General features: G+C 38.0%; 1 protein-coding gene across 3 annotated transcripts in view; it reads right to left on the minus strand.

Moving 5' to 3' along the window:
* SLC12A1 (solute carrier family 12 member 1) overlaps positions 1 to 17,798 on the minus strand; it is an 85,285-nt gene extending 67,487 nt beyond the window's left edge. The window contains exons 1-5 of one of the 3 annotated variants that reach the window (XM_081508528.1): positions 17,379 to 17,798; positions 9,079 to 9,210; positions 8,849 to 8,924; positions 2,151 to 2,246; positions 382 to 521 (exon numbers count right to left, since the gene is read on the minus strand). In XM_081508528.1, the coding sequence (XP_081364654.1) occupies positions 382 to 521; positions 2,151 to 2,246; positions 8,849 to 8,924; positions 9,079 to 9,210; positions 17,379 to 17,798 (864 nt within the window). Of the gene's footprint in view, positions 1 to 381; positions 522 to 2,150; positions 2,247 to 2,767; positions 2,864 to 3,407; positions 3,504 to 8,848; positions 8,925 to 9,078; positions 9,211 to 17,378 lie in introns of all 3 variants that reach the window. The other 2 variants (XM_081508527.1, XM_081508529.1) reach the window with 2 other exon arrangements.
* Between the last annotated feature and the right edge of the window lie 6,527 nt (positions 17,799 to 24,325).

Genomic DNA, 24,325 nt, shown 5'->3' on the forward strand with positions numbered 1-24,325 from the left:
CATAATAGTAATATTGATGCTGACAATAATACTCATTATTTATCTTTTCTTTCATGTTTTACCCTGTATTTCATGTCCATTATTTCATTTGATCTGTACCACATTTATATGAAAGATGTAGGACAATATTATTAACACATATTATGGATTTGAAAAGCAAGGTTTCGATGAACAAAGGGACTGATCCAATATCTGTCAGCTGGTAAGTGTGAGAGCCAGGATTCTAAGAAGTTCTGATGCCAACTGTATTCAGATTCCACATTCTGCACAATAAATCTATTTCCTCTCATCTTGCCACAATGATATCCCCTAGTGCCCTGGAAAAGCAAATTAAACCCGAATTATCTTGCTTGGATGAAGAGAACAAAAGCTTTTAATTACCTTAAGAAGATCTACCACAGTCTCAGCAAATCCCACCACATACATGGCAACAGCTACTGCATTGGCAAAAGCAAAGATCAAGCCTATAGATCCACCGAACTCAGGCCCTAAGCTTCTGGAAATAAGATAGTAGGCCCCACCTGAAACAAGAAATGAACATGTTTTATACTGATGAACTGCTAAAGGATTTAGTTTATATGACCAAATAATTTTGACTGTCTGAGAACATTTAAAATACTAACTATTCTAATTTTTTATTTTAATAAAAATATTACAAATCCTAGTAATTTTAGAAATCTTGTGTCAACTTAATGAATAACTTAGCCCTTCTTTGAATTCTGTGTATAATCTACAATAGAACTATCTTAACTAAATAACATCTAATTTATCAAAACCTATAGTACTCAAATGCTACAAATAAGAATATAGCAAACTTTTCTTTCAAATTCTTTGTCTTTTGAAAATATAAAATTATTTGTCTCTAATTTCATTGGAGAGTTCAGATTAATAATTTCATATATGAAATTTCCAGAAACAGGCAGGCACAGGCAGAAAATGAAGTAGGTAAAGTTAATCAATGTTATTCAAGCTTCATTTCTGGTATAATTTTTGGTATATAGTTACTACATTAAAATTGATAACTATATAGTGCTATGTATTATCTGCTTTATACATCAGACTTAGTTTTGATGATTTTAGCTCAAGAAAACATGGTTATCCCCAAATACCCATATGTGAATGGGGGTGGCAAGTGGGAAGTAACCATGCAGAGAACTTAGGATGATTGCTTCTCTCTTGGACTTTGAAAAGGAAGTTCTACACATGGCTGTGTACTTCTGGGTATGAGAAAGACTGAGCCAGAATGACTAATCACCTTGAGAGTTCTGAGAGAAACTTCTGAGTTCTGAAGGCAAAAATAAGTAGTTGTTGAAAGGCCTAGGTAACTGGATGTTATCACAGACAGTGGGATTCATGACTTCCTGTCCTGAGCTATTGGTAGAAGAATGACACCGAACACACAGACCTGCAACCAAAACTCTCTGTCACTGAAAACTTTGCACTGTTTCCTCCATAGTAACTCCTTCAGGTGAAGGGGCAACACGTTCTCTATAAATGTAAATTTTTACTTGGGTTGGGCAAATCCTCATTATTTCCATTGTCCTGATTACACTAAGTAAATTAGCAGCCAATAGCTAGACTTGGTCGAGGAAGAAAGGAAGTTTGAACAACAATGACAAACTTTACTCACTCATTTCTGGCCCAGGCCCACATGTTCCTGGATGATTTGAAAGTAACCCTTTGTTTTATTTTCTTTTTGAGAATCTTCTGAAGCCTGTTGGCTATTGGTAGCATAGTGTTGGGGTGAACTCTGGGGGCTCACTGAATGAGAAGTGTCAGGAGTGTCAGCTGGGATGCTCAAGAAGACCCCTTCTAAGAGGGCCTGGGGAAGAGCCAGCGGGGCTCATCCAAGGCACAAAGAAACCATTTATTTCACTTTAACACATGCTTTCTTTCTAGACACCTGGTCATTCTCTGCTTTATAAACATGATCAATCACAGGAAGTGGGCCCAAAAAATCTTTTCTGGAGATCTCTTAATTTTAGGTGAAGAGAATCATGCCTTGCTATTTAAATTTTGGATTAATTTGTTTTGTTTAAATCCTTTGGGAACTAATTATCAACGTACATATTTTACTTCCAACATTAAACCAACTCTAGACATCACTACATAATCAAAGCTTGTAGTCACAAGTGCATGGATTGGCTTACCTCCTCTTACCACTCCATTTGTGCAAATAGCGGACATAGAAATACCTGTAAGTGTTGTCACTACCACACTCAGGCCGATGATGATGACTCCAAGACCTGAAAAATCCCCCAAGAAAAGTGTTTGGCTCCAGGACTTCAAGAAGTCACCAGTAAGTACTTCAGGAGGCAGCAGTTTGAACCTCGTCAAGGAATGATATGTCTCCCCATGAAAAACCTGAAATGTTCTAAAAGACCCCATTGCATCCAGGTATAGGAAGGTCTAGAAGGTATCTGAAACGTACTAAACTTTAAAACTGAAGCTTTGTTGAGGAATTGGTTTTCAAGAAACGCCAGCTGGAGTTGTGCAGTGGCCTGAAAAGTAAAGCATTTACCCAAGGAATTTGTGCATATGGAATCCATGACCTGCAATGTGCCAGAGAGGACCGTTAGACAAGAGACCATAGCTGACCAGAGTAGATGGGGGCTACATGGACAGTACCTTATGTTTTCTTCTGTGTCCAACTTCAAGAACATCGAGCTACTTTCTTGTTCGCACCAAAAAGAAGTAAAGTATAACAAAAAGTTTTTGCCTACCCGTAGCAAGCGTTGAGAATATTTAGATATCTTAGAAATTTTACCTCCACGAACAAACCCGTTAGTTGCTATTGCAGAAGTTGACAACCCAGTAATAGAAGTGACCATGGTGGAAAGAAGAATTATGAGAACTCCAAGACCTGTCAGCAATGAAAGACAGAAGATATTACGTTTTACTCTTCTTCCTTGGATTCCCTATTGCTGCAAACTATACTGCTTTGAATTTAAGTTTTCACATCCAAGCCTTTGGGCCCCAGTGGAGTTCCTTCGTGCTAAAGAGAAACTGGTTTGCCTGGTATAAAGATCAAGTCAGAGAACTCCTCATTATGATGAAGGATGGTCTCCAAAAGAAAACACAATCTAAAATGCGGCCCTGGAAAGAAAAAGTTGACTTATGCTGGTGTCCTGGGAGAGAAGTTACCCTGGCTGTGAAAAGAGAAAACATAACATTTGACCTTCTCTTTTGCTTGAGAGGAACCTGAATGAGAAAGCTGGGGTTTTGACAAAGGTTAAATCCTTCTCCATTTTTCTTGCATCTCTCTTGCCTGGCAGGGTAAAAAAAGGAAAAAGAAGGAACCAACTTGGATTACCTTTGAAAACACTTCAGAAATGTCAGTGGTGAACTCTTTGAGCCTGTGTTGCCTTTACCTTACAAATGATCGTGCGGGTCACAAGTTTAATTACCTCCTCTGACATATCCATTTGTAGCAATAGCAGAGGTGGATAAACCAGTGATACCAGTCACTGTCACGGCTAAACCGATGATAATCACACCAAGACCTCAGTTGAGAAAGGAAAAATGAAGGCAATTAAATGGTGGAATAATCCATTTAGATTGTTTACAAAAAAGTCAGCAAGTCTAGAGTAATCACCAAAGGATCACATCTGAGTTTAACAAGTTGTTCTGGAAGCCACCCCAGAGGAAATGCTCAGCTTTGAAGTTTTCTGCCCATGGTAGCACAGATTCAAGAAACTCAAGACCTAAGGTGTGCAGTAGCAGTACAAAGTTGCACCTAACTGAGCAACTATGGCTGGTCAAAATTTAATGTGAACCTCACTATTTATGAAGTTCTAGACCCCAATAAACATAATAATTGGTCTGAACAATCCCAAGCCGCTAATATTATTAGTAAAGGGCAAATGTTCAACTATCTTTTTATGTATATTTGATTGTGTAGGAGTGGAAAATTATATATATTAATAGTGTAGAAAATTGTTCATCTGGCAGATGAATAAAGTAGAAAGAATCAAATCAAACTGCATTTGCTGCTGCTGCTATTGCTGCTAAGTCGCCTCAGTCGTGTCCGACTCTGTGCGACCCCATGGACTGCAGCCCACCAGGCTCCTCCATCCATGGGATTTTCCAGGCAAGAGTACTGGAGTGGGGTGCCACTGCCTTCTCCGAAACTGCATTTACTTATTGGCTATGTGAACTCTGCTAAGTTACCTATTTTCTGAGCCAGAAATGGCAACGAAATTAGAAAGAATGTGTGTTAAGTGGCCATGTATAAAGAAAGCAGTGGCACTTGTAAAGGCAGAATGCATGTGTAAAGACAGAATGCATGTGTAAAGTAGTATAGTGCATACAACACAGTACATAATCAAAGGTGCTGCTTTTTAATCATATCCACAGTAGTCATAACAGTTATTGTTTATTAAAAGCCAACTATATATCCAGCTGTGTTAGGCAGTACGTGAAATGCAACAAAAAATAAAAATGAAAAAAGCTGCCCTCGAGGAGCTAATGGTGCAGAATCATTTACTATGAGAGGGAGAAAGTAGACCAGAATTCAGAGGAAGGCAAGGCTGTTCTCAGTTACAGGAAATTCACAGCCAGGAGGACACTGGAGGGTAGCAGAATATGCTGTTGCCAAATTTGCCATGTTAGCATAAGGATTACTTTGAGCTAAAGACAACTGAAAAGAAGCAGATACCTCCCCTTATTTGCCTAAAGGCAGGACATAAATTTGTAAAGGTGTCTCCTTTTTCCTTTCTCCTGGGGATATTTATCAAGTAGAGACTGGAGACAGCTGGAAACGGTACTAGAGGAATCTACATAGACTTTACTAACTAGGCCTCATCTTCCACTAGTTCCCCTACATATTTGCCTTTCCACAATGCACCACTCTAGACATTCAATCTTTTCCTTTGTCTTGTTATTTCTCTAAAAATGTGTTGTTCTTTTGCTCAGATGCTTGTATAAGACCAAATTCTAACCACCCCTTTGAGTTACTCATCACTGAGGATTCCCATTTATAGGCACAATGAATGCACATGTTAGTAAACTTCTGATTGTTTTTCTTTTATTAATCTGTATGTTGTCAGTCTAATTTACAAGGTACTAGCCAATGAGCCTAAGATGAGTAGGGGGAAAATTGTAACTTCCTTCCCTTCATTGAAGGCTTCCCTCATAGCGCAGTTGGTAAAGAATCCGCCTGCAATGCAGGAGACCCTGGTTCAATTCCTGAGTTGGGAAGATCCGCTGGAGAAGGGATAGGCTACCCATTCCAGTATTCTTGGGCTTCCCATGTGGCTTAGCTGGTAAAGAATACGCCTGCAATGTGGGAGACCTGGGTTTGATCTCTGGGTTGGGAAGATCCCCTGGAGAAGGGAAAGGCTACCCACTCCAGTATTCTGGCCTGGAGAATTCCATGGACTGTACAGTCCATGGGGTTGCAAAGAGTCAGACAGGACTGAGCCACTTTCACTTTCATCCCTTCATTACCTTCCTCAATGGACCAGTCCTGTAGAAACTATCAGTCACGTCCAACTCTTTTGCAACCTCATGGACTGTAGCCTGCCAGGCTCTGTCCATGGGATTTTCCAGGCAGGAATACAGGAGTGGGTTGCCATGCCCTCCTCCAGGGGATCTTCCTGACTCAGGGATTGAACCTGCTTCTCCTGCATCATCCTGCATTGCAGGTGAATTCTTTACTACTGAGCCAGGAGGTCAACCTTAAATTCAGGGAGAAGTTATAGGCTCACAGGCACTGAAATCATGCTGGCTGCAGCCAGAATGTGTTTGCCTGGGCCTGTTTGGTGTCGTCCCTGACATAAAGGGAATGCCTCATAATTGTTGTTGGTAGGCTCTTTTGTTCCAAGGATGTAAGAAAGGCAGTCAGCTAAGAGAGGCTGTGATCTTTCTGGCCATGCCCTAGACAAAGGGGAAGTGGAGGGAGGTTAAGAACAAAAATGGGAATGAAGTATTGGAAGCTGGCTCTTTTGACACCTTCAGTTATATCCTGGTTCTAACCGAAGTTTCAAGGCTCTTTTACAGTTTAAAGTGCAGTAGGAAGAGGCTAAGTTGGGCATGAGATGCAAACTTAGACTATATTGTTTTGGCCCCTAGAGTTTATCTTAAACACTTGGTGTTGTAAGAAATGATTGAACTAAATTCTCTGTATCTTTTACGGGGATCCTGTGGTGAGCCTTGCCTCTATATCACTGTGCAGTTTCAGGCCTGTGTGTCACTAAAGATGGTTTCCTTTTATTTTTTTGCTCATTAACTCTTGGTGTTGTTTCATAGCAAATGTTTAGCTTACCCCAGCAACTGGACTGAATCATATAGTTTGCATTTCATGATATTAAAAACTAGTCTGACTTTTAGTATTTTCCTAACTTTATATTCACTTCGCCTTTATTTTCTGAACAATTCTTAATTTATCCTTTTGCATTGTGTATATTTCTGTAAACTATTTAGAATCCTGGTATAAAGTATGTATTTAAACAGCAAGGGATTTGCATAAATCTCACAATCAAATATAGAATCCCAGGGTAAAAGCAACTTATAAAACATCAGGTTCATCCTCAAACTTGGGTCCTTGAACCACCTGCTTCAGGAAATGCCTGGGATGTGTATTTAAAATGCCCAGGCTCACTGACTTTGGATCTTTCCAAGTGAATCCCAGGATTCTGCAGTGTTGTAACTAACTTCCCAGGTAATTCTTATGCACCCTGCAGTCTGAAGATTATTGAGCTATCCTCAGCCTATCTCAATTTGTTTCTGCCTGTTAAAGAAGATTCTTTAGCTTTCTCTTCAAAGAATTGATTGGGAAACAATTAATCCAGCTCCCTAATTTTCAGATGAGAAAGTGAAATACACAGAATATAAATGACTTGTTTCAGTCTCACCTGCTTTTCACACCTTTCTTCCTCGCTTGATGGTTAAGTTTATTGGATACTACATGCCCCAGCCAAAGTGGTCAAGACAGAGAATAAGTAGATGGCATTATTAGCTCATTCTAGTGTATACTTTTGGGGACGAGACAACCAAAACTTATGGCCCCAGAATGGTTATCCAAGGACTATAGCCGCCATTACTCCTGGCTACAGCTTCCTCCTGGCTTTGTTTCCAGAGTCTGAGCTTGAAAGTGTATTCAGGTTTCTTCCCCAAGCTCCTCATAAAGCAAGAAAGGAGTACATACTCATTTGTTTTCTTTCCCAATAAAAAGAACACAAATGGGACCCAGACAGTGACTTAATCAACTCATTCAGTTTTAAGACTGTAGCCAAGTCCAGTAAAACTGAGTAAGGTTGATAGTTAAGTTTCTACAACTCACTTAAGTCTATTTTCTCGGAGTAAAGAAAAAACAAAAACCTCCATTCATAGAAAAAACCACTGGACACCCATTTAGGTAGAACTCGACTCTCTTCTGAAGTTAGACTTGACTACTTAAATAAAAGATCTTTATTGAAACAATATTGATGTCTGAAAGTATAATAAACAGTTTAGCACAAGATAAAATTCTTCATATTCTGCAATTTTGCAATAAGCATGAAGCTGGATTGACTGGGAAGAATAATGTGAGATCTGATTAAAGTTTAGAATATTGCCCAAACATATGGGTTTCAAATAAGCTGCATTCAAAACAATCACTCTTGCCCTGGGCCACGCTCACACCTCCAAACAAAGTATTGTTTCCTGATGATCTCAATAAGTTACTAAACTGCCCTTAAAAAACTAATTTTGCATGAAACCCTGGAGCAACAACTTGGCAATATTAAGATGCAGATTTTCCATGGAACAGCATAGACTTATTTTGGACCCGAGGCTGTAAGTGTTCATTTGATATGCATCATAAAGCCAGCAAGCAGCCTTTTGTCAGGCACCCAGCAGTTGCCAAACATGCAATAAGGAAAAAGTGTGAGAACTGGTTCCAACTCTTTCTTTCTCATGTTAAGTTTCTGTTGATTCTGAATCTGTTTTGAGGAGTGAAGGCAGTAAATAATGACCAAGTATCTTTTATATGTGAATTGAGACACATTTTGGAGTAGAATCTGAAAGCACATCTGAAATTCTATTTTCCTGATACTCATGATTTTTAGCTATGCCCCCCCCAAAGTGAATACATAACGTATTTTCCCTATATAGAGAACACCATTAATTTTTGTCACATTGAATCAGAAACTTCAATAGCACTCAAATAAATTTTCATATAAATGTAAGTAATATACTCTCAATAAAAATATTTTCCATCAAAAACAGTACCTTATATGGAATACAATATCTAAAAACATTAACTAAGCACTCAAAATCATTTCAACATCATCCACTTTCCATTTAGTAAAACTAGCAATAGTTATTATCTTACTCATTTTATTATCTATTATTTAAACTTCTATCTGGCAATACTTCATTAACCTTTGTTTTCTTACTGCTTGTACCTGAAAGTAAAACAATTATTTTTTTTTGAAATTCAGTATTTTTATTAGTCAAGTCACATTTTCCCCAGTTTTCCTACAAGTTATTTTTGTTTGGTGAAGTTTTGCCGATAATCATAAAGGGGGATACTCTGATGAATGCCAGTATGTCCCCAAACATGAATAGATTATTTAAAATGAATGAATCTCTATATACCTGTATACTTAAAACTCTATGAAAAGATGAAATATTTACTTGAGCATTTATCTGGCTGGCAAGCTGGAAAATTCCAGCCTCCCAGGAGTTAACTCTTTACCTTTCCTCCCTGACAAACATTGACAGAGAGGCAAAGTAAAAGAGCCCAAATGCATATTAATTCTGTGACCTTCATCTCACATTCAGCGTTAATGGTGAAAACAAGTTGCTTGTTGAGTTTTTAATTTACATTGAAAAGCATGTAGTGGGGGGGGGGGGGAGTGCTTACCGATTCCAGCTTCTCCAACAATCCAGGAGAGGCGAATGAAGAGCATGACACCCCAGATATTCAGCATACATCGTACCTGTGGGTTGAAGGAGCATGAAAAAGGACATGAGAAGTGACAGTGGGCAACACCCAGGCATCTTTGTGACTCTAGTTTTCAGGCCTTGTTAGCACTGAATCCAGTAAGACATTGAACAGATAGCTTTCATTTGTAAATATAGGAACTTTCTTACCAGCACACCTTTCACCCATCCAAACTTCACAGCACCAGCTTGATCTTCTCCCTTGGTTTCAGCTTGTTCATCTCCAGGTGTCCCTTCACCGTTAGCGACCACATCAGCTGAACCTGGGGCCACTGATACATTCTACATTTTTATAGACAGCAAAAACATGATATCTGGTCAACACATGGTTCCATAAAACTTTCAAAGGCAAATCCAAATAGTTGACATAAAGTGTGAGTCAAAAAAGGAAACATTCTAGTCATTTTAATAAGATGATTATTTTTTGCCCTGGGAGATGATATGTTCGTTTCGTGGGTGATTTTAGGCACCACTGAGACTGCAAGGGTGATAAAGGAAACTGGGTCGTTCTTCTACTGGTGAGAATATTACCTTCGGGAGAATTATCAGAGTTGGATAGATTTAGAATGCAAAAAGGTGGAAAGAAGGAAGAGGGAGTGCAAGGCAGGTAAGAAAGATTATCAAGAGTGAATGAGGGGTGGGGACTTTTCTGGTGGCACAGTGGTTAAGACTCCGTACTTCCAATGCAGGAGGCACAGTTTTGATCCCTGGCTGGGAAACTAAGACCCCATATACTGTGGGGGTGGGCAAAAAAAAAAAAAGTGAATGAGTCTTTTATAAGGCAAAGTAAGACAAAAGTTAACATTCCTTACTAATGCAATGTTTGGCCTTCTTTCTATTAACCTCCCTGAGCTTCATTTTATCTATCTGAAATAATGATAACAAAAATTCTCTACTCATGTCAGAGTATCTTTAAGAAGATTCAATAAAGGAACTGATAGAAGTATTTTGTCTTTTTTTTTTTTTTAAGGTTTAGAGTTTTCTTCAAAGGTGCAAAAAGTGTATGACTACAAAAATGCTACTCCTGTAGGGGAATTTTCTTCCAGATTTGATATACCTTTGCCTGAGAATTGTTGGAAGTGCAATAGTATTGTACAGAAGGTGAGAAGTCTGCCTACTGACTACTAGAAAACTAGTAGAAATAAGAAGTAGTAAGTCCTATAAAAAAAGATAAAAGCCTTTACTTGGTTTTTTTTCCCCCCCGCCATGGCCTAATTTTGAAAAAAGATCCTCCCTGTCAGTTGAATAGTTTTCTGAATTTAATGGAGAAGGAAATAGCTATGTTTCTTTCAAGTTAAGAACAACTTTCTAGCTTTTCTTTTAGATTTGACTGAATAATTTCAGATGTGCCCGCTTAATTTAGCCTGTCTAGCACTTCACTGACTAATGGTTAGACTACACCCCACAGAGCTCCCCAAAAGCAATCTTCCCCAGTAAGGATGTTGAAATTATTAGGGAAGACTTTTAGATTCCGAAGTTGATTATGTTGTTAAAGAACAACTTTATAAGGACTTTATTTGGGAACAACTGAAGTTCTTGCGCTTGCCATGCTCAAGGGTTCTTGCTTCTTTGGGCTTTAGTGTACCATTAGCATGGGAAAGTACCCTGGAGAAGGGCATGGCAACCCACTCCAGTATTCTTGCCTGGAGAATCCCATGGACAGAGGAGCCTGATGGGCTGCAGTCCATAGGGTTGCAAAGAGCTGGACATGACTGAAGTGACTTAGCACGTACTATTAGCATACCCACTGGAAGATGACCCTAATCTGGGCTGTTTAGTCAAGTGATTTTGACCTTTTATCTCTTTCCAGAAGTCCTTTAAGCAAGGATTTCTCCCAATTTTGTTCTCCATAAGACTTTTTTTCATGACATTATTGTGCCACTTGGGTAACCAATGTAATACGTGATAGGAGTTATTGTATGTGAACTGAACTGGAGGAGATGGTGGTATGAGTTACTTCTTAATACAAACCAAGGAGCTGCCATAGAGCAGGCCATCGATAAACAGTACTGAATCCATAAAGGGGACTTGAAGGCTACCAATCTCTACCACTTAAGAGCAGAGAAACTCATCTCCTATCCATTCTTGCCTCTTGTTTCTTTTTTCTCCTTTCCCTATTGGATGTTCCATTTCTCACTATTTCCTCTGTGCAGGCCACAGTAAATAAGAGATAGAAAGGGAATGTTTCCCAAGTCAGATCATCTTATTATTTTCTGGCAGCATTAGGAAAAAACTGAATAGTATAGAAAACTAAAAATGATAGTTAAAATTCATTTCTGAATTATTTGAGAAATATTTTCATCTTGAGCATACTCAGTCCCTACTTAACAGATAATTGAAACTGACATTATATACTCATATCAGTGTAAAGTACGGATAAACAAAGTCCAGAGAAACTGAGGCTGAGCCGGGCAGAAACTGGTGATCTATACCAGCCACAAATGTAAGACATGTATATAATTAAAAAATTTTTAGTAGCTAGTTCAAAAATACATAAAAAAAAGAATTTAGTAAAATAACTTGGCTTCAGATATGGATGCTTACATTAAAAAATATATTTAATTTTTGTAGAATATTTTATGTTCCATATCGGCAATATAAATATTCATTAGCAGTAGGGGCACTCCACCTTGTAGGAGAGAGCTCAACCACAGAATGTCTTAATAATATACTTTACTTAATAGATCTGTATAAAATACTATCATTTCAGCCATAATCATTATAAAAATATTAACAAAATATTTTACATTTTTTTTTCCATACCATGTCTCTGAATCCAGTGTGTATTTTACAGTGATACCACATCTCAGTTTGTGCTAACCACTTTTCAAGTGCTCAATAGCCACATGTGGCTAGAGCTGTTATATTGGATCCCACATGTCTATATAATACAGTCCATTTCAGATGGATGAAATACTTGAGGTTGTTCTCCAGTCAATTAAAAATTCTGTTTTTCTTTGAAAGGATTCTACACTTGTAAGGTAGCTGAGTAGGTCAAATGTCAATTGTATTTTGTGTAACTGGAAAAATCAATGAGAGTGAGGACTTGAGGAATGTGTTAAAATATTCATGAATGTTGAAGAGATTATTTGGTTAGGAGATTCATTTATTTGACTTGATTTGAGAAAAACTTTCAAAATTGTCAATATTCTAGTTAATAAGATCCCATGGCCAGACCCTCAGAAGCTACTCAGTCAGGGAGAAAGCAATTTCCTTTTCTTGGGTTAATTGGGGAGGCCATGAGACAGAACCTTAGTCACTCACTTTTTAAAGGCAATCTTGGGACTAAAATCCATGTTTCCTGATTAAACTTGAACTTGAGGGTTTGGTCCAGGAAATTGCTCTGCTCTCCTATCAATTCTAATGGTAACTCTGACCCTTAGATCTGGATTAGACTACTAATTATTGTAAAAAAAAAAAAAAAAGAAAGAAAGAAAGCACTTACAAAGTAGGCTAAAGGGTAAATAAAATATCTAAAATTTCTTCTTAAATGAACATTTCTATCTGATGGATGCCCTTCTGGTCACAGTTTAACAGTTCTTCAATTTATCACTAGGACATCACAATGTGCAACAAAAATAATATTCTATGAGGGCATGTCAAGAAAATAGTTATATACAAAAATTAGTAAGCAGTTATTTTCCAAGTTGTTCAAAATTTGAGTCACTGTAGGATCCATAACTCTTAGATATGTTCTACCTGCTAGAGTCTCAAAGTTTTAAATATACTTATACCACAGTGGGGAAAAATCCCTCGAATGTATATTTATTCCATGGATAATAAAGGTCTGATAGCAAATTCTTAAGTAGAATCCATTTCCATTCCTTGCTGTCATGAGGAAGCTGAAAAATCTTTGTCCCATATAAACTAGGAGACTCGGAATCTAGTTTGGCTACACAATTAATTCAGTGCTTCTCCTCCAGCAAGTTATTTAACCTTTCCTGGATACTGCCAATGAGGTTAAATCCAATGGGTTTTCTAAAAATCTTACTTTGAAGTAGTTTACTCTAAGGCAAAATCATTTTTCTGTTTGCTGTCTTCGTCTTCTAACATGGCAAAGCAAAACCTGGTTTCACTCTTTAATAAATGCCTCCTTTGTAAGGCCAAACAGCAATTATAAAGTTAACTTATTATCAAAGTATGGAACAGCACTTCAGTTCGAGGATTTGTAGGAACTTCATGGCTGTGAGCTGTAACAGTGGGCTGGCAGACTCCTGGCTGGTGCATGTTCTTGAGACCAAAGTTTCAAAGACTCGAAGTTTTATGATTGCTGCCTGAAACCAGTTTTTTCCTCAGTACTTTGAATTAATTTGTTTGTTCACACTCCATTACCATAAATGATGACCCACAACCTTTAATAAATGCATTTTAAATCACATAGCTTTAGGGAATGATTATTTATTTACCAAGAGTTTTACCTGTGTGTTAAGTATTCAGAAAAGGTAAAGGAAAGAAAGAAAGACCATTTGGTAAAAGACTTTCCCCCCTCCAATATTGGTAAACTAATAAAGATTCAATCATGTGTGGTTTAAGTAAATTGCTACTGGATTTTTCTAGATGATTAAAGATTGAATTATTTTATTTTGTATAAAATATGTGTTTTTTTTCAGACCTCTAAAAAATAACAAATGGCTTTCTAGCGATTATCAAAGAAGAAAAATCAGTATATATACTTTTAGTACTTATTAAATGTTTTTCAGTGTGCATTTTACTTTTTAAATAAAACTTAAAATAAAAATTATCTGGTATAAAAATTACCATGACCATCATTAATAATCATTTACTGAGTTTGTACTCATAAGCAATGTGCTAGAATTTGTCTGCATATAAACTCTAATATTTACAAGCATCCTGCAAAATCAATTGATATTATATAACTTGTAGGCAAAAGGAGAAAGGGGGTGGTAGAGGATAAGCTGCTTGGATAGCATCACCAACTCAGTGGACATAAGTTTGAGCAAACTTGGGGAGACAGTGGAGGACAGAGGAGCCTGGTGTGCTACAGTTCAGGGGTCTCAAAGATTCAGACATAACTTAGCGATTGAACAACAACAACAACAACTTGCACAGTACTGCAAGTAAGGGATGAAGTAATTTTTCTCTACTTTTAACCAGAGTTTTCAGAAATCCGTAATTCATGGCCACTAGTATAGGCATTTAGCTCTTTACTACACAGAAAATGAAAAAGATTTCTTCACTATGATATCAAATCACTGGGATTACAAATTCTGTCAATATCTATCACTCCTGGAGTTCTGTTTAAGATAGAGACTTAAAATAATGTCTTTCAAGCCTATTTTTCATTTTACCTACTAGGACAAGCTTGTCATGTAATTTTTTTTCCAGCTTGGAAGCTATAATCAAGATTTGCACAAAATCCAGCTGATTTCTGACTGAGTATGTTCTGCCATTTAGTATGAATGCACCATTCCTACACGGCTTTTAAAAGCATGGTTATGGATCAAAAAATATCTCTTAACTTACACTATGTCAGCCATTTTCTACTTGGTAATTATTTAAGTAAACACTAAGAGTAATTTTTTTGCATACAAAATCAGTGACACGTCTGAGTATTATTATATAACATTTGTTCCGGTGATCATTTCTATTTGTGATTTGAAGAATTACCATGGAGTTGTCAAGGACCACAAGAAGGTGACAGCATATTTACTTTATACTGCAAGTCTTCATCTTTTATTTGGGAGGTGGGGAAAAGCAGGGGGAATAGCAGAATCAGATTCACTAGCAAGGAAGAAATGAATTGAAGAAGGCCCAGACTCTTAATGTCTGAAGGACAGCACAGAAGTAGAACACGTGGAACAGGTGCTCACAAGTTCAGCAACACTAGAGTGGCCCTGGCTGTGTGAATGTGCCCATTGCAGATTCGCTGCTTATATTCAGATTCTGCTCCCAATTTGGTTATGTGGATAGTTCTGCATGATTTAATCAAACTGAAGTACCCTAGATGAGGGTCTTCCCCAGTGGCTTAGCGGTAAAGAATCGACCTGCAATGCAGGAGATGCAGGAGATGTGGGTTTGATCCCTGGGTCGAGAAGATCCCCTGGAGGAGGAAATGGCAACCCACTCCAGTACTCTGGTCTGGAGAATCCCATGGACAGAGATGTCTGGCGGGCTTCTGTCCATAGAGTTGCAAATCATCAGACAGGACTGAAGCAACTGAGCACTCACCTTAGATGAGGATCAAGTTCACAAAAAGAATAACTATACTGGTTCTGAATGATTATTCAGGGCATTGAGACTAAATCTAGTTTTCAATGTATTTAATCTGCCATTCCTTCATATCTGAGGAAACATACTACAAGCTAAAGCCCTTAGTCTCATCTTTTCAAAAATAATATGATATTTCAGACAGTCATCAAAACTGTCAAATGCAGCTATGACATTTCTCCAGTTCAGTCATTCAGACAGTTTTTTAACAACAGTGCCCTCAGAGCTTTTCCTCTTATATAAATATTTATGTAAATCATGGTTTTGGTAATTGTAGATCAGCTACTTTCCTGTCTATGGAATATCAGTCCTAAGAACACTGAATTTACACCATTTCCTTTTTAATAGGGGCTTTCCTGGTAGCTCAGCCTGCAAAGAATTTGCCTGCAATGCAGGCAACCCTGGTTGGATTCCTGGGTTGGGAAGATCCCCTGGAGAACAGACAGGCTACCCATTCCTGTGGCTCAGACAGTAAAGAATCCACCTGCAATGTGGGAGACCTGGGTTCAATCCCTGGGTTGGGAAGATCCCCTGGAGGAGGGTATGGCAACCTACTCCAGTATTCTTGCCTGGAGAATCCCAGAAGTTAAAAGTTTTCATTTCTTTTGTTGTAAGTTGGGGAAGGAGTGAGAATATTTAAATTTTGATCACAATTTTAAAAAAGTTTGCAGCTTTAAAAATTATCATGTGTAATGAGGTAGGGTACAGTGGAACAAAATTTCAAGTCTGCTCATTTTACTTCTTCGGGATAACTCAAAATCTCTTTATAATGTTCTAAATTTCTCTTTCTGCCCTTCCCATGTCTCAGAAACTCCTTGTGCCCCTTCTTTCAACCTTCTTTTCCCTCTTTTCTTTCTCCCTTTTTTTTCTTCTCCTTTTTCCTTCTCTCACATAGAAAAGGAAAATGACACCTTAGTCTGTTTGGAGCTTCGAATTGCCTGGCTTCTCAACAGTTTTTCTCGGGGCTGCCATTTTGTCCAAAACCACTACATTGCTAATGTCTTTTGATTAAAGCACCAAATATCCCAGATTAAATCTAAATATTATGTCTATAAATAATGCAGCCATTTAGCAGAGTGTTGGTGATACAGTACATAGCACAAGTAAGGTCTGGTGGGGAGAGAGGTAAAGAAACAGGGCCTAGCTCTTTCTCTGGATGTTGCTCAGTCTCCAGAGTTAGGACCCAGGGTCTGGGATCCTGAGCAGCCAAGGGGAATTGGTTATGGAGAGGGATTTTCCTGAGGAAAGAAAGATGAGCAGAAACTAAAGGGAGCTTTTCACCTTTATTAGAATCATATTAGCAGTATTCCTAGAATCCCTGGGGTGAGCAATCATTTAATTTAAAAAAGGTTGAATGAATGAATGAATATGAAAAGAATTGTTCCAGCCATTTTTTTCCCCTTACCTTAAACCCTAGGCAAAATTAGAGTGCATTTAGATATGAGACAACTAATCATTCTTCAATTATATCACATAAAGAGTGCTATTCAATCCAAACTATGTTCCAAATGAGCAGGAAAACAAAGTGCATCAATATATTTTGGAACAAGTTACGGAAGAAGAAATCTACTAAGCTTACAAATGTTTTGCTAAGGATTAGAAAAAGTGCTGCCTCATGCTTCTAACAGCTTGGCCATATTCCTTAAATAATGAAAAGTTTAGCCACTTCTGCTGCTTTTGTAGTAAAATTTAATTTAGTTAGTTTTATATGCTTAAGTGCCTTCAGGAACCTTGGGCAAGGTTTTGAAGAGGAAGGGATAAAATGCTGAATCTTATACATCTCTTCTCTCTTTAAAGAATATAAAAAATACCCATATGCTCTAAAGTCTGATTGCACAGTATTAACTACAGCAAGCACCAGTGGTTTCTTTTTTTTTTTTACAACTGTTGTGGAGGCATTAATACCAACGTGAAACCAGCTTAGTATTCAGTTTGACATGCTTAACCAAGTGTGAATTGAATAGACAATAACTGTCAACAAGATCCCACATATTGCCTAACTTTCAGAATTCATTTTTTAGTTCTCTTTCCCAGCTAGTAAATGTTTGTGAAACACTGTTTGTGTATCTTCTGTTTATCGGGAACTAGGAACAGTTGTGTGAGTAAGATAGACAGTATGCCATAGACCTTTTCATGGACACTTTTACATTTATAAGGTTCTTATGGAGCAGGGGATCACTTGAAGGAATAAGGAGGATACTTGTCTGTACCCTTAAGCTTACCTTTGCAAGTTGCTCGTGAATCTCCAGCAGACTGGGTCGGTTGACCTTGGGCCCGCTAACACTGCCGGTGTTGCGATAGTACTCGATCTTGGGCACAGCATCCACAGTGTTGTGGCCAAAGGTTTGTAGGTAGTATGTGTTTGTGTGAGAATCGTAAGCATGGAAACTGGCATCTGTTTTAGCCGTTTCTCCAGTTTGGAGGAAATTGTCGTAGCACTCCTGATTCCCAGGCCTAAAGCTGATTCTAAATCTGTTCTGGCCTTCCTCCCCAAAAGAGGTTTCCTCATAATGTGGAGGGTCAGCGTTGTCGTTTATAGCAGCACTGCTCTCATGGCTCTCGTTTATGACATTAACTTGAAAGCGATTGGTATTACTAGGCGTGGAACCCAGAAATACATTGGAAGAGTTGTTCAGTGACATCTTCCAAATAGACTTTTCACTAAACTGACTACTTTATGGTTGTTTAAAAAAAAAGTGTAGATTTGCTCTTCAAAACAAGCACTAACATGCTACATTAGGGAGCTCTTGACTTTTGTTCTGGAACAACGCAACAAATAGATTCTTGATATATTGTCTCCTATACAATCTTCAGAATGTTCTTCAAAGCTGTCATTAAAAGAGAAAATTAATCTTGTTCCAGGTAATATAAATGTATTTAACTACAGTTGAGGTATGAGGGAACAGTTTTCTTTCATAAGACATACAACTTTAAATTCATTTCCTTAAAAATGACCTGTCTAGGAGCCTGATAGCTCAGACAGTAAAGAATCTGCCTGCAAGTCTCTGCAGGAGATTTGGGTTCGATCCCTGGGTAGGGAAGGTCCCCTGGAGAAGGGAATGGCTACCCACTCCAGTATTCTTGCTTGGAGAATTCCATGGACAGAGGAACCTACAGTGGGCTACAGTACCTGGGGTCGCAAAGAGTTGGACACAACTGAGTGACTAACACTTACACTTAGGAATCTTAGTTACCTAAGCAATTAAATCCTGTAATAAATAACTGGGGACGTGCTTCAGCAAACAGAATTTCCAATGGAGTCATTAAAATGCTACCTGCTTTTCTAGTATTTGTTTGTACTCAATGCAGGTGGATTCAATATGACTTTAGAAAAGATGAAACTCTACCAAACAAATTGAGTGAAGGCTAATGAGAATATTCTCAGCCTGAAACACAGTACATTGACTGTACTAAATGTGGAAACTCGAAAGTATATTATGATTGATATTAACATATATTACATCATGAGTAAATTTCTAAAATATTTTTAGAACCTATAAAGAAAAGTTCTTGTTGGGTTATAATAATATATCCTGTCAAGATGTCTCTGTGAATTCTTGGATCTTTTACTAGTCTTTGAAATATTTCATTTGTTCATACATTTGGTTTTTAACAAATGTTATTATGGAATCTTTAAAAAATAGGAGTATTCAGGGTAAGGAAATACATCTTAGTCCTTAATAAAGTTATATGCTATATTTAGGCAGAATAATAATGCTCTACTGATTCCCTTTAATGAAATATTCTCAGTTTTTGAGAGGTTTTTATTTGACTGTGAGATAGATAGACTACATAATCGTTTTCACAATCCATGGTATAATCCCATTTTAGAATGTTTTTTCATTAGAATAATACCTTTATTGATATCTTAAAATTTGGCTTCTCAAAGAAAATTCAACAAAGATAGATAAATACAAAAAACAAAAAACAAAACAAAACAAAAAAAACCTTGCTTCTCCCCACCAGCTATTTCTTTGAATTAAAGAAAAAAAATCTCAGCTTCGACTCCAAATAATCATTCCTGGAGAAATAATAAGTGAAGCTATTACCTCTTTAGTTTTTATGGAGCCTCTCACTTATCTTCATAGCCCTTGACATCCTCCGCTTAACTCCACTCCTCAGAATCCACTTTACAGCATAATTTTAAGTATAATTTTTACCCTGCCCAGAAATGTTTAACTTACCACCTGGGAGCCTTCTTCTCAGGAATCATAGCCTTCAGCATCACCCAGGCATATATGAACCACTTAGCTCTCACTCCTCCCCCAATGCCCCAAACATTAGGCTTCTTCTTATTGGCTAAAATCTTTCTTGAAAAAGATGACCAAGCAATGATTGGCCTGAAATAATACCACCCAGCCATTAGCACAGAAGAACCTTGAGTTCTACATCAACTTGTAACCAGGAGTAAACCATTAATCCCTTTAGACAGGAAGACAAATAGTTTCTTTAATTCATAAGGGGAGTTGAATTGCTCAACAGCAATCATCCAACAAAATATGACCCATGCTTCAGTTGTTTGAGGTTAAATAAATAGAGTCTTGTCATCTCATTTCACATGATTCTTAGTGACCTCCTATTGTTCAGGATTTGCAGCAAAATATAGGCCTCCAGAGATAATTTCTATACTTTGCAAGTAGAAAATGGTATTGAGATTATTTTATCTTGCTTATGGTAGATATTTGGAGAAAGCAATGGCAACCGACTCCAGTACTCTTGCCTGAAAAATCCCATGGACAGAGGAGCCTGGTAGGCTGCAGTCCATGAGGTCACTAAGAGTCAGACACGACTGAGCGACTTCACTTTCGCTTTTCACTTTCATGCATTGGAGAAGGAAATGGCAACCCACTCCAGTGCTCTTGCCTGGAGAATCCCAGGGATGGGGGAGCCTGCTAGGCTGCCATCTATGGGGTTGCACAGAGTCAGACACAACTGAAGCGGCTTAGCAGCAGCAGCAGCAGCATGGTAGATATTATCTTGATTCTTCTCTGCATGGGAAATGAGCAGATAGAGAGTATGATCAATGATTTATTGACAATTATTTCTACTTAATGGGAAAACTCTTTTAAGCAGGAATCAAACTATGGGTAAGTTTTTCAGTGGCACTGTTAAATGACCTTTTTACCTCCACCTGGAAAAACATTTCTTTTTCTTTTCTTTTTTTTTTTTTTTAATCAAAACTGGGTTTTGAGTTTTGTTGCAGGAAAGATTTTGCTCAAATCTGTGAGGTGGTGCTTATTAAGACAGCACAAACAGTTCCTCCTTGCAGGTTCTGTCATTGGTTTTCGATCAGGATGATTGAAGGAGTCCTCCTCATGTTTTATTAGAAATGATTCAAGTGATTTCCAGTTGTCTGAGCAACACAGTTGTGGTGTGATACAGAGAGTAGGAGCAAGTCTCTGAAGTCCGTGTGCTTGATTTACATACTGGTCCTGCCCCTTCCTATCTATCTGAACTCTGGCAAGTAAGTCAGCCTCATTGTGCCTTAACTTTCTCATCTGTAAAGTGCAGTTGTGAACAATACTGTATTGTAGACTTAGTCTTAGAGTTAAATAAGTTAGTTTGTGTAAAGCATTAATGTGCTAATTTCAGAAAACACCAGTTTGCACTTGGTGTTTTCTTTTACTATTTTGACAATATTTACAATTCACTGATGACTTTTGCAGTCACATCCAAGGGTCTGAGGTGAATCATTAGAAGTTGGGATAGGTACTATGTCTATTAAAATAGGAGGAATGGTAGGTGAACAGATATCAGATTGTACAAAGGGGTCTACAGGTACCTATGTAAAATGCCTTAGAGGCTCTTAGATAAATGTCATGTTAATAAGTCAGGCTAATGTCATGAGACTGTATCAGAAATTGAGACAGAATTACATGTCAGATAAAGACCTATAACTCATTTTGCTCTTAAAGGCCACTGGTGCAAGGCATTTATCTGTGCAACAAAGGATTCTGACTTCCCATATAATAGACAAAGGGAGTAGCTGCATTTCAGACTCAGCTGAGTGGAACCAGTTGTTTAGATCAGCTAAGTTGAGGCTAGGATCCAAAATAAGTCCTATTTACTCACCCTGGACGTCGGAGAAGGCAATGGTAACCCACTCCAGTACTCTTGCCTGGAAAATCCCATGGACGGGGGAGCCTGGTGGGCTGCAGTCTATGGGGTTGCACAGAGTCCGACACGACTGAAGCGACTTAGCAGCAGCAGCAGCAACTCACCCTGGAGAGGAGCTGTGAACTTACCTGCAGTATTTCTGCCACCTCTATCCTCCCTTTCCTTCAGCTGTTCCCTCAATTTCGGCCCTCTTTGAGGAGCCCATCCATTTATTCCTCAACCTTTTTCCTCTACCAAAGACTATGACTGCCTCTGATAGCCATCAATTTCCTTTTTTTCTTGCTGACTGACTATTTGACTACAGTGTAGTGTGAATTGGTTTTGGTTTTGGTCTTACATCAACTAGACACTTTCACTTGAAGCCTTTTACCTCTAACTGTGAAATGAAAGTCTTTGTTCTCCATTAAGGGGATTCAGACATTCTGGAGCAGATAGGAGATGGTTTAGTGGATATGGATGAAATTACACCATCCATAAAGCCAACCTGGAAAGGCCTTTCAGACAGGTGGGTAAGGTAACAGGGGAAAATTGTCTAGAGGTCCTCTCTGTCTTTTCTCTTGTCCTCCTTGCCAGGGCTCTTGGAAATTGGCATCTAGGGGATGATCTGACTATGACATTGAACATCTCTTCCTAAAAGGATTAGAATTTCATGAAATTTCCATGTGCTCCATGCTGTAACCATCCTTTATATCATATTGTTTTTGGCTCTGAAAACACAGATTCTAACATTTCCTTCCCATTCCTTTCCCCCCACAAAAGGCACAAAATAGTCTAAGGCACAAAACAGCCCTGAATGAATGCTGTGAATGAAGACACTTTGGTGAAAAGAATTTCTCTTTAGTAGAATTAGAAATAATGTAATGCTAAGGCAGATTTGATAATATCTGAAAAGCTTATGGGTGTTGAATATTCAGAAACAATGCTCATACTTTACAAAGTTTTTTATTTTTGGTTTTTGGAGTCTTTTTTCTTTTTGAAATAAAGATCTGTCCTTGTTAACATAACAAGTCTAGTCACCAAAATGAAAGGTCTTGTTGAGTGTCTTCCTTGGGAGACAAATGGAGTATCTGGTACTTGGGGACATATCTTAGTGAGTACTTCAAAAGCCTGGGTCACTAAGGAGATGACTAGCATCATAGACATTTATAGCTTTCAGTGTGTCCAGTGGACTTGGCTCAATGATCTGTTCTGGACCAAATTACTAACTGGCTACAAGGTATCCCAGGTTGACACTCCAGTACATACTGGGGTTCAAAGAGTCTCCTGAAGGTGTGAGTTTGGTTCACTATAGCCAACACAGATGTGTTCTAAATCTACTAGGAGATGAAAAGTGTCAGGGATTCTCACTGACAAAGCTGATTTTGGAGTGCCATAGACCTGGGCAATATTATAAAATATGCAAGAAGTGTTGAAGACAGTGTATGTACAGCATAATATTTATAAACAATGACTATGACTCCGAAGATAGTTTAATTTCTAATACAATCACTCCATTGCTTGGTGACCTTTGAAAGTTACTTAATCTCTCTCAGCTTCAGTTCCTCATCTGTAAAATTGAAATAATAAAATGGAAATAGTAGTACCAAACTCAAAGGACTGATGAGAGTATCAAGTTGCATAATAAACGGAAAGCACTTAATTTAGTCCTTACTTTCAGTACATATTAATCCTTTTTTTGGTGTGTTTGGCAGGTCTGTATTCTCAAGTGACACAAATATTTTTGCATTATTTATCTCCTGTTGCATCCCTCCATTCATTTATAATAGATAATCGGAATTTTGTAATTGGAAATAATTCAGAATTATGTAATTTTATTTTTTTAATTTATCAGATGAAGAGAATGAATACTGAGGAGGTTGAATAACTTAACATCTAACCATTGCTTCTTAAGATTTGATAATCTCTTTAAAAATTACCAACAAGGATAATAAATAATGATAGCAAGGTATGTTTAAACAGTGTTTTCTGGTTTTCAAATTACTTTCCCATTCATTATAAGTCATTTGGTCCTCCCAGCATTCTTGCAAAACATGTAGAATAGTTTTCTTTATCTTTGTTTTGCAGCTGTGGGACTTAAGTTCCCATTAGATAACTTTTTAGGTCATAATGCTTGTTCTTGGCTAGACAAATATTAGAATTCAAATCTCAGAGTTCAGGCTCCTAAACTGAAAAACTATTCATGACATCTTATATCTTTATTCATCTCAGTTCCCTGGGTTTCCAGGTATATTTGTAGAGTTCACAAGGCACTAGAATTAAAAAGGATGTTAAAAAGCCTCTGGTTAACCTCCTCGCTGAACTTTACAGAGATGAGATGACTTGGCCAAGGTTGACAGCTATAATGGTGGCAGAATGGAGACTGGACTTCTTATTTCCACTAGGTCACAATGAAAACTTTTGCAATTTTATTTATAAAAGGAGAGGGGAAGGGAGTATCACTATGATCCCAAGCTAGGGAATTTTATTGCAAGAGATTCTAGAAAAAGAAGAAATAAAAGGGTCAAATTGTGGTATTTTGGAATCTTTATGGCCTGTGGTTACTTGTAAGGTTTGTGTGAACATTGTTGACCTATGGCTATTATTACAAAATACATATTCTGTTTATTCTCTGGAGTGAAGGGCTCTTATCTTTGACACCTAATTCTCTAAAGCAAGGGAGCCAGAGTGAGTATGGAGAGGGTGTCTGGGTGTTGCATAGGAGCAGATGCAGGGCTTCCCTGGTGGCTCAGACAGTAAAGTGTCTGCCTGCAATGTGGGAGACCTGGGTTTCATCACTGGGTTGGGAAGATCCCCTGGAGAAGGAAATGGCAACCCACTCCAGTACTCTTGCCTGGAAAACTCCATGGACGGTGTAGTCTGGTGGTGACAGTCCATAGGATCACAAAGAGTTGGAGACGACTGAGCGACTTCACTTACTTACTTACTTATTCATTAGAAAACTCAGCGTGAGGACAGAGGAAAGTGAAAAATCCCAACAGTGGTTTATCACTTACATGGAGAAATTAACCACACACATTTATTGAATTTAGTGAATGAAATTAGCTTCTTCCAG

This window comes from Giraffa tippelskirchi, chromosome 7, assembly GCF_054371585.1.
Source record: "Giraffa tippelskirchi isolate mGirTip1 chromosome 7, T2T-mGirTip1v1.2.pri, whole genome shotgun sequence".
Classification (NCBI taxonomy): domain Eukaryota; kingdom Metazoa; phylum Chordata; class Mammalia; order Artiodactyla; family Giraffidae; genus Giraffa; species Giraffa tippelskirchi.